General features: G+C 33.5%; 1 protein-coding gene across 1 annotated transcript in view; it reads left to right on the top strand.

Annotated features, from left to right (window-relative positions):
• The window catches only part of slco1c1 (solute carrier organic anion transporter family, member 1C1), a 28094-nt gene extending 16222 nt beyond the window's left edge, over positions 1 to 11872 (top strand). The window contains exons 8-14 of the mRNA XM_028573689.1: positions 222 to 386; positions 1148 to 1343; positions 1704 to 1869; positions 2481 to 2653; positions 5469 to 5533; positions 10769 to 10886; positions 11643 to 11872. Of these exons, the coding sequence (XP_028429490.1) occupies positions 222 to 386; positions 1148 to 1343; positions 1704 to 1869; positions 2481 to 2653; positions 5469 to 5533; positions 10769 to 10886; positions 11643 to 11859 (1100 nt within the window). The 3' untranslated portion in view covers positions 11860 to 11872. The remainder of the gene's footprint in view (positions 1 to 221; positions 387 to 1147; positions 1344 to 1703; positions 1870 to 2480; positions 2654 to 5468; positions 5534 to 10768; positions 10887 to 11642) is intronic.

Consider the following 11872-nt stretch of genomic DNA (forward strand, 5'->3'; position numbering starts at 1 on the left):
TTTTTATTGACACTGACATATTCTACACTTTAATGCTGTCCTACTGTCACAAGACAATACTTCCTCACTTCCTACTGCTAGCCAGAATGTCAAACTTCATTTCATAGCAGTCATCAGAGATTGTTACAGTTATTAGTCACTATTGCATAGAGATATTGCATATTAAACATTGTCAGACAGGTGTCTTTCAACTCAATCTCTCTTTTTTTAACCCTCTACAGACTTTATTCCAACCCTGCGATCTCTGCTAGGAAACCCTGTGTATTTGATATACCTGTGTGTGACAATCATCCAGCTGAACTCTCTCATCGGCATGGTCACCTACAAGCCTAAGTACATTGAGCAGCACTTCAGGCAGTCTGCCTCAAAGGCCAACTTCCTCATGGGTATGGTACATGTTCAAAGGAAAAGCTCTTGGATGGGCCTAGTTAGCTCAAATTAATTCTCAGGAATGTACACAACATACACTGTAAAGCTTACACATTTAGCATGTTTCATTTCCAAATTCATGGGGTGTCTTCTTTCCATAAATCATCAAGTGTATCAAAGTTTATCTACGCTATAGTTAATTTATGGTATTTTGCATTTGCTGAATAAAGCAGATGAAGACCTTTGGAGAGGGGATATTATTAAAGAAAGAGAACTGGGCCAGGGTTCTAATTCAGCCTACTAACTACTACTACTAAAGCTGCAGAGACAAGAGCTTTGTGGATATGAAAAGTGCTTTGCATATGAAATAAAATATATAATGTAGTTGATAACATAAGATGAAAGTCTCTGCGTACATATGGTCTTCTCAAAGGAGATGCCTGCGCTGACTAGATTGGCAGCATATGAAAGAGAATGCAATATTAGTGACCAGAGAAAATGACATGTGTAGATAAAAGACCATGTCTTCACATTGATGTTATATGAAAGTATCAGAGAAGCGACAGACAAAATAAAACGCAGAACTCTTTTTTGATCAAGGCGACTTGTTTCTTTTTTCCCCCTCTCGATATTAGCAAGTGTGAAACATGATAGCCGAGCTTTAACACAATATTAAATCATATTGTCTGTCTTTGTTCAAATCCAGATTTATCCTTCAAGGCAACATTTGATTTCATGCAATATTGATGTTGTTTTTTGCTGTCTCTCTTCATCTTAGGTGTGATCAATATCCCAGCTGTGGCACTGGGTATGTTTTCTGGAGGTCTACTGATGAAGAGGCTGAAGCTGAACATCATGGGAGCCGCCAGGTTTGCCTTCGGAACATCTCTGATCGGTTACATCCTGTCACTGTTCTTCTTCGCAATTAGCTGCGAGAATGCGAAGGTAGCGGGGGTGACACTTTCATACAACAGGTGAGGTGAATTGCTTGATTTTCTGATGTACAACAGTGACACAATCTAGGTCCAAGTCAGGTGTGTAAATGTTAAACTAATAGTGAGAATGTGGACTAATATCTAGGCAGGATTGGCAACAAAAGGGCATCGGTTTCCATAGGGGTCAATTGTCTTTTGTTGTTCACCAATGCATAAAAAATGTGTAACAGTCTCTGCAAGTAATGTTGCTTCGGCCTACTGCATTTATCTTATTAGATTGCTAAGCATTTTACGTTTTTTTGTGAAGAACATTATTACACATTCTTATATACCGGCATGTAATTTCACAATAAATAATTTCCTCTCATGTGTACTTTTCTCTCACTCCCTTCCTTCCAGCATGGATAGGATATCTTATGATACACACTCATTGTTCACAGCATGCAACTCAGACTGTTTTTGTTCAGCAAGTGACTGGGACCCAGTCTGTGGAGAGAATGGCATCACATATGTTTCTCCCTGTCTTGCTGGCTGCACCGGCTCTTCTGGCTCAGGGAAAAACACAGTAAGTTGACAAGGTACTCAAGCTATAAGAAATACTACACAAGGAAAATTAGTTTCTGGTATTAAATACCATAGTATTCTATAGGCTACATAGCCGGTTCACAACATGCCTAAAACTCAATGTTATGTGTAGTCAAATACACTGTTGTTGCCATGAAGTTTTATTCAATAGACGTTAATGTTGCTGAATGATCCAGGGGCCATCACCAATTATTACTCTATATTGTGCAGTATTTAAAAAAATTAAACAGTACCCATTAAAAAAAAGTACGTAACTGAGAAGGTTATACACATACCACCCTTAAATTGCACATGTATTTATTCTCCACTTAATAGAGTTTTAAAGTTGTCATTATATTTTCTTTCTGAATTATTTAATTTTCTTATTAATTAGATCCCATAATAAATTTGTAGCTTATATAAGTGCTATCAAAATAAATCACTCGTTTTTACTATACCTGGTTGGCTTTTATTGATTATACGTTATTCCAGTGATTTTGGTGATCTAGAGCCACACATATGAGTGCTCGTGTTTATACAGTATATATTGCTGTGTTTGTATGCGTCTATGCCCTACTGGTTACATGTGTGTGAATATGCATGTCTCTCCAGGTCTTCTCTAACTGTAGCTGTGTCGGTGTGGCTGGTAACTTTATGGCCAGTACCGGTCAGTGCCCTCATAAGGACGATTGTGACAGGATGTTCCCGTACTTTTTGGCTCTCTCTGTCATCACTTCCTTTATCATCTCCCTTGGGGGCACACCAGGTTACATGTTTCTCATCAGGTCAGCTTTTAATTTAAGAAGTACCATAGCTCACGCTGCTACAAAGGGTCATATGAGCTTTATTGCCATCATGTCCATTATTTTACTTTTATCAGATTTTCTTGCAAATGTTATATACTGTATATATGTATATATATATATATATATATATATATATATATATATATATATATATATATATATATAAGTATGTATATATATATATATATATCCCCTCAACATGTTAAATAGTTTTACATTTGGTGTACTGATGCAACTTTAATATATGACTTGGACCCTTTGGAGATCTGTTAGTCTGTGCTGATTTTAGAAGCTATTTTAAAGCCAACAAATGTTGCTGCTAACTGGCATTCAACTTAATATGACACATATTTGTATATGCAGTCCTTCAGTGACATGTTCAGAGTCAATGACAGTTTTCACATAATTTGTTACTTTGATTTAAATATGTTTAAAGCAAACAGTGACAGTATAGTATGACATTAAAGTCATAAAAAAAGTCATTGTATAGTATGCCATAAAAAAGTCTAAAAGGTCATAGTATAGTATGTCTTCAAAGTCATAAAAAACACATGGTATAGTGTGCTACAAAAAAGTCTAAAAAGTCATAGTATAGTATGTCATAAAAAAGTCATAGTATTGTGCCATAAAAAAGTAAAAAATTCATAAAATGGTATAGTATGACGTAAAAAGTTATTGTAATGTATATATAAGTCATGACAAATATATAGAATTGTATGTCATAAAAAGTGCTAGTATAGTGTGCCATAAAACAGTTATGGTAAAATAATGTCATAGAAAAGTCCTAATATAGAATGTTATGAAAAGTTCATAGTATACTATGCCATAAAAAGGTCATATTATGGCATAGTATAGTATGTCATGAAAAATTCATAGTATAGTATGCCATAAAAAGTCATAGTATAGTCATGTCATGTCATGAAAAGCAGTAAGCAATAAGAAAGGCTGTGGTCATTGTGTGCACTTTTCCTGTATGCTGGCTCTGTCTTCAAAGCTTTGAGAACCCCTGGACTAGAGCAGTGGTTCTCAACCTGGGGGTCGCAAGATCATTTCTGTGGGTCGCCAGATGGCTGGGGGAAAAAAATTAAACTAGAAAATGCATTTCCTGCAGAAAATGCGTGGGAATGCTGAATAGCTGAATTGCTAAAGCTAACTGGATGAATAGCTCAAATCCGTAAGAAGAAGTTGAAATAGTGAGAATAGTTGAAAAAGTGGAAATCGTTAAAAAGTTCAAAGTTGACGCTAAACTGAATTGTTGGCTATAAAAGTTGAAAAATGACAAAATATGTAGAACATTGTGAGGTCTTTAGCTGAAGCTGAAGAATAGTTGAAAAAGTGGAAATTGGTTCAATAAATATGAATTTCATTGAAAAGTTGAAGAACACCGCTAATAAAATATAATATAATATATAATAATAAAATAATTTCTTGAAATACATTTGTAGAAAAGCGGTAAGCTAAACTGTAATACTGTCAAAAGTGGAAGTTTCAATAAATTGACTAAAAAGACTTATTATCAGCCATATCCATTGCATAGAACAAACAAGAGAGAAAGAGAGGGATAGAGAGGAAAGGAGAGAGAGAGAGGGACACAGAAAGGGGTCTGAAGAAAAGTCACAAACGCATTAAAAATCCACAGAGCCTGGAGCACATTGGACAAGGCTAGGTGCTAGCTGATAAATCTAAAACTAAACTATCATTAAAGCAAATTATTATTTGTTTACATGTATTAATCAGAGTATTCACAAAAATCACTCAAAATAAGCAGGGGGAGGCATGTAGAAACAGCCGTTTACGGTTTGCATCTCTCTTTCTCGTTGTCCAGGGGTTGGTTGGGTTGTGAACACCAACCTCATTATTCTGGGGGGTCACAGGACAACGATGAAACCAACTACCGAGCTTGGGTAGATCAGTTTATAGAATGGTGCAGCTCCAGTTGTCTTCTGCTAAACACAAAGAAAACTAAAGAAATTATATTGAACTTTAGAAGTGGGAGCTCGACCCACCAGCAGATGACTATAGAGGCGCAAGGGACAAGCAATTTGCGGTGATGGGCTACATCCCCTATTTCAGGCGTATTTGGTTCTGCCATCAGGCAGAAGATATAGGGTGCCGTCCTTACAAACCAACCGGGCTCGCAAATCATTCATTCCTACCAGCATTACACTACTAAATAATTAGGGAAAATAACTTGATCCTTTCTGTGTGATAATACTGCACTTTGGTATAATATTAAAACGCCACTGATGATGTTGCACCTTACTATTGACAACCCACTGGTGCTAACAACACTGCACTTTGCTATTTTTTTTTTTTATGATGTGGAGATATTCAGGATTGTGTATTGTTGTTGTGTGGGGCGAAGGGAGGGTTTAGTGGTCTTGTTGTTTTCCGTTGTCTGTTGTCTGTCTATTTGATGAGCTGTATGGTGCAAGATGAATTTACGAAGGGATCAATAAATGTCTATCTATCTACGACTCAAAAAGGTTGAGAAACACTGGACTAGAGGATAGATTCTTCTGCACCACAGCACACTCTGCTGGCTTACACTCCACTTAACACAGAGAAACCTATACCTATACCTACACACACACACACACACACACACACACACACACACACACACACACACACAAACACACTGATTTGACTGAATTTGAGATTACTACGTGTTTCTACCTATTTTTTAGGAGTAAGAATGGAACTTCATTTAACCTTGAACCTTGCAGATGGACATTTTCAAACCAGTTTCTGACATGTACTGAAAAAAATTCTAAAATTTCTCTTCATGAAGGTGCATCAAACCACAGCTGAAATCTTTGGCGTTGGGTTTCCATGCTCTGTCAACACGTACCCTCGGTAAGTCTCTTTCAAAACATATCCTCTGTCAAACATGTTTGAGCACTCAGGGCTAAGATGCAAACACTGTAAATGTGTTATCCTGGGTTTAATCCTTTTGCCGTCTTTCTTCCAATCTTTTCTGTCATTTAAACTACCAGATATCAAGGGCGGTCAATGAAGAAATGCTTGTGGCTTTTGTCGTTTAGAGGCTCAAAGAGCCAAATGTAGGTTTTGACATATAAATGGTGTATGAGAAGTAAAAATTGTGGCCGTGAAAGGAAGTTAAAGAGGAAGTTTTAAAAAGGATGTTCTCTCTCAACTGCAATGTAGCTGTGACATCACCCACATTGACCAGCCCCTAAAAATAAAGAAAAAGCATAAAGAAGCACTAACTTCAAACAGTGATAACACGAAAACTGTATATAAGTATAAATGGTAGAAACAAGTTGAATATAAACACAAATATCCCTAAAAAGCTGAACATTTTGATATTTGTCATAAAAAGTCATAGTATAGTATGTCAAAAATAGTCGTAGTATAATATGTCGAAAAAAGTGATAAAAAAGTCATAGTATATTATGTCAAAAAATTTCATAGTATATTATGTCAAAAAAAGTCATATTATAGCAAATCGAAAAAAGGGATAAAAAAGTCATAGTACAGTATGTCAGAAAAGTCATAGTATACTAAGCTGAAAAAAGTCATGGTATTTTATGCACACCCATTAGTAGAATTTTATTCCTTGACCCAGAAGCCCATGGTTCGAATCCAACCTAAGGCAATTTCCTTTGTTTCTTTCCCCTAAAATCTAAGCAGTCCTAATAATTACAGTTGCAAATGCACACAAAAATATTTAATAAAAAGTCATACTATAGTATGTCGAAAAAAGTGATAAAAATGACATAGTAAAGTATGTCGACAAAAGTCATAGTATAGCATGTCGATAAAAAAGTGATAAAAAAGTCCTAGTATAGTATGTTGACAAAAGTCATAGCATAATATGTCGAAAAAAGTGATAAAAAAGTCATAGCATAATATGTCGAATAAAGTGATAAAAAATCATAGCATAGTATGTTGAAAAAAGTCATAGCATAGTATGGTGAAAAAAGTCACAGTACAGTATGTCGAAAAAAGGGATAAAAATGTCATAGTATAGTATGTTGAAAAAAGTCATACTATAGCATGTCGAAAAAAAGGACAGAAAAGTCATAGTATAGTATATGGAAAAGGTGATAAAAAGTCACGGTACAGTATGTCGAAAAAAGGGATAAAAAAGTCATATTATAGTATGTCAAAAAAAGGGATAAAAAAGTCATATTATAGTATGTCGAAAAAAGTGATAAAAAAGTCCTAGTATAGTATGTTGACAAAAGTCATAGCATAATATGTCGAAAAAAGTGATAAAAAAGTCATAGCATAATATGTCGAATAAAGTGATAAAAAATCATAGCATAGTATGTTGAAAAAAGTCATAGTATAGTACGTCGAAAAAGTGATAGAAAAGTCATAATACAGTATGTTGAAAAAAGGGATAAAAAACTCACAGTATAGTATGTGGAAAAAGGTGATAAAAAGTCACAGTACTACATAGAATAGGTTGTATTGACTGTATAGCTCAGTTGGTAGAGTGCACACCCATTAGTAGAGTTTTATTCCTTGACCCAGAAGCCCATGGTTCGAATCCAACCTAAGGCAATTTCCTTTGTTTCTTTCCCCTAAAATCTAAGCAGTCCTAATAATTACAGTTGCAAATGCACACAAAAATATTTAATGAAAAGTCATACTATAGTATGTCGAAAAAAGTGATAAAAATGACATAGTATAGTATGTCGAAAAAGTCATAGAAAAGTCATAATACAGTATGTTGAAAAAAGGGATAAAAAAGTCATAGTATAGTATCTCAACAAAAGTCATAGTATAGTATGCCAAATAAAGTGATAAAAAGTCATAGTATAGTATGTCGAAATAGTATATCATGTTGAAAAAAGTTATAAAAATGACATAGTATAGTATGTTGACAAAAGTCATAGTATAGTACGTCGAAAAAGTGATAGAAAAGTCATAATACAGTATGTAGAAAAAAGTGATAAAAAAGTCATAGTATAGTATGTCGAAAAAGTATAGCATGTTGAAAAAAGTGATAAAAAAGTCATAGTATAGTATGTCGAAAAAGTATAGCATGTTGAAAAAAGTTATAAAAGTGACATAGTATATGATTTCCAAAAAAGTGACATAGTATAGCATGTCGAAAAAAGTGATAAAAAAGTCATAGTATAGTATGTCGAAAAAGTCATAGTATAGTATGCTGAATAAAGTTATAAAAATGACATAGTATTGTATGTCGACAAAAGTCATAGTATAGTATGTAGAAAAAAGTGATAAAAAAGTCATAGAATAGTATGTAAAAAAAAGTGATAAAAAATCATAGCATAGTATGTCAAAAAAGTCATAGTATAGTATGCCGAATAAAGTCATAAAAAGTCATAGTATAGTATTTTGAAAAAAGTCATAGTATAGTACGTCGAAAAAGTGATAGAAAAGTCATAATACAGTATGTTGAAAAAAAAGGATAAAAGTCTAGTATAGTATGTTGAAAATGGTGATAAAAAGTCACGGTACAGTATGTCGAAAAAGTGATAAAAAAAGTCATAGTATAGCATGTCGAAAAAGTCATACCTATAGAACAAAGGGATAAAAAAGTCATAGTATAGTATGTCGAAAAAAGTGACCAAAACGTCGTAGTATAAAACTGTGAAAACAGTCATAGTATAGTATGTCCAAAAAAAAAAAAAAAAAAGTTAGAAAAAAGTGATAAAAAAGGACATAGTATAGTATGTAAAAAAAAGTCACAGTACAGTATGTCAAAAAAAGGGATAAAAAAGTCATAGTACAGTATGTGGAAAAAAGTGATAAAAAGTCACGGTACAGCATGTCGAAAAAAGGGATAAATAAGTCATATTATAGTATGTCGACAAAAGTGACCAAAACGTCATAGTATAGTATGTCGAAAAAGTCATAGTATAGCATGTTGAAAAAAGTTATAAAAGTGGCATAGCATAGTATGTTGAAAAAAGTGATAAAAAAGTCATAGTCATAGTGTAGTATGTTTAAAAAAGTCATAGTATAGTTTCTCAAAAAAAGTCACAGTATAGTATGTTGAAAAAAGGGATAAAAATGACATAGTATAGTATGTTGACAAAAGTCATAGTATAGTACGTCGAAAAAGGGATAGAAAAGTCATAATACAGTATGTTGAAAAAAGGGATAAAAAAGTCATAGTATAGTATCTCAACAAAAGTCATAGTATAGTATGCCAAATAAAGTGATAAAAAGTCATAGTATAGTATGTCGAAATAGTATATCATGTTGAAAAAAGTTATAAAAATGACATAGTATAGTATGTTGACAAAAGTCATAGTATAGTACGTCGAAAAAGTGATAGAAAAGTCATAATACAGTATGTAGAAAAAAGTGATAAAAAAGTCATAGTATAGTATGTCGAAAAAGTCATAGTATAGCATGTTGAAAAAAGTTATAAAAATGACATAGTATAGTATGTCGACAAAAGTCATAGTATAGCATGTCGAAAAAAAGTGATAAAAAAGTCCTAGTAGTTGGTAGAGTGCACACCCATTAGCAGAGTTTTATTCCTCGACCCAGAAGCCCATGGTTCACTATCACTTTTTTTTACATACTATTCTATGACTTTTTTATCACTTTTTTCTACATACTATACCATGACTTTTGTCGACATACAATACTATGTCATTTTTATAACTTAATTCAGCATACTATACTATGACTTTTTCGACATACTATACTATGACTTTTTTATCACTTTTTTCGACATGCTATACTATGTCACTTTTTTGGAAATCATATACTATGTCACTTTTATAACTTTTTTCAACATGCTATACTTTAAAAAAAGTCATAGTATAGTTTCTCAAAAAAAGTCACAGTATAGTATGTCGAAAAAAGGGATACAAATGTCATAGTATAGTATGTTGAAAGAAGTCATAGTATAGTATGTCGAAAAAAGTGATAAAAAAGTCAAAGTATAGTATGTCGACAGAAGTCATAGTATAGCATGCCGAATAAAGTGATTAAAAGTCGTAGTATAGTATGTCGAAAAAAGACAGTGTAGTTTGTCGAAAAAAGACAGTATAGTATTCGAAAAAAAACATAGTATAGTATGTCAAAAAAGTCATTGTATAGCATGTCGAAAAAAGTCATTGTATAGTATGTCGAAAAAACTCATATTAAAGTCATTGTATATTATGTCGAAAAAGTGATAAAAGGTCATAGTATAGGATGTCGAAAAAAGTGATAGAATTGTATGTCGAAAAAAGTGATGAAAAAAAATCCCTCAAATCTAAGCTGCCTATTATTAAAGGCATAAAAAAGTCATACTATAGTATGTCAAAAAAAGTGATAAAAAAGTCATAGTACAGTATGTCGAAACAAGTCATAGTATAATATGTCAAAAAAAGTCATAGTACAGTATGTCAAAACAAGTCATAGTATAATATGTCAAAAAAAGTCATAGTACGGTATGTCCAAAAAAGTAAAAAAAAAACGTCATAGTATAGTGTGTCGAAAAAAGTCATATTATAGTATGTCGAAAAAGTAATAAAAAGTCAGTATAGTTTATCGAAAAAAGTCATAGTATAGTATGTCAAAAAAGTAATAAAAAAGTCATAAGTCATGTCTAAAAAAGTGATATTAAAGTTATAGTATAGTATGTTGAAAAAGTGATAAAAAAGTCATAGTATAGTATGTCAAAAAAGGTCATAGTATATGTCAAAAAAGTGATAAAAGTCTGCTTTTTTCCCTCTCAAATCTAAGCTGTCCTAGTATTAAAGGCACAAATGCACAAAAAGAAAAGTCATACTACAGCATGTCGACAAAAGTGATAAAAAAGTCATAGTATATCATGTTGAAGGAAGTGATGAAAAAAAGTCATAGTATATCATGTTGAAAGAAGTGATGAAAAAAAGTCATATTATAGCATGTTGAAAGACGTGATGAACAAAAATTCATAGTAAAGCATGTCGAAAAAAGAAAAAAATCATATTTTAGTATATCAATAAAAGTAAAAATGCTGCTGAATCAGCATTCACACAAAAATGTGTTTGCCAAAACGTAATTGTTTCAGCCTCATTTTAATGCTTATTCTGCTCTGAACAGTCAAATCTGTTGTAGTTCAGTTCTTGGGGATGTGATTATGAAAATGTGTTTTTGGTCTTACAGCAGGGATACCAGCACCCATCTACTTTGGAGCAATCATTGACACCACATGTCTAAAATGGGGTCAGAAGAGGTGTGGAGGCATAGGAGCCTGTAGAATCTACAACACCACTGCATACAGGTAGTACTGCCTTCCAGCACTTGGCATCATCCAGAGTTCTGTGGATCTTTCATTTTCTGTATTCGTAAGATTCAGTTAACACTGCACGCAGTCTCAGAGCGGTCCACTTCAGGCTCAAACTTTTTATATTTTATATGGCAATGACAATTTGAAACAGATTTAAACAAAAATAACCGCTGGGCACTTGGAAATTGCCACATTTGACATTTCTGTCTTGTTCTAACTAATACATTTGATTGCTATACAAAGGATAAAAAATATAACAGCCAACTGAAACAAAGCTATCTCATATTCTGTTACAACTGTTTAGATCTATCATTTATAGTACACCACTGTCCCTATTTGCTTACTATTCATACTACTCAGTCATAACTCAATTATTTGGAACACAAAGACACAATACACATAATTTTAAATTCAGTGTTACCTACACTTCAGAATAGTACTCACCTCGATATCCATATACGAATAAATGTCCATTAATCAGCTTTGAAATCATAGAAAAAAAGACGCTCCTTATAACTCCAGAACTTGCCTGAGAATCATCACATTTTTTAAGTTTTCTTCAGTATAAAAGTAATTTAGTGACGGTCGTCTTTACTCTACATCCATGGGTACATTGTTTTTATTTACTGTTTTCCCGACATGTCCTCATTCCTTTCCCTCCCCCATTCCATTCCTCCTCCTGTCTTGTCAAAATAAACCTAATCTTTACCAAATCAGTTATATTGTTTTTTTTACATTTTAACTTCTCAGGATAGCATACCTGGGTCTGACTCTGAGCCTGCGGACTATCTCATTCATTATTTGCATCCCGGGCTTCATTTTGCTCAGTCGACAGCTGAGGAAGGAGGAAAGAAATGCCATCCACGGAGCTCTGGCCAACGGCGGAACAGAGCTGGAAACACTGAGGAAGGAAGAGTTTGTGATTTCTAATTCTGACAACAGCACAGCCAGGGAGACACGGCTGTGACAGATCCAGCAGA

Source organism: Perca flavescens, chromosome 3 (assembly GCF_004354835.1).
Source record: "Perca flavescens isolate YP-PL-M2 chromosome 3, PFLA_1.0, whole genome shotgun sequence".
Taxonomy (NCBI): Eukaryota; Metazoa; Chordata; class Actinopteri; order Perciformes; family Percidae; genus Perca; species Perca flavescens.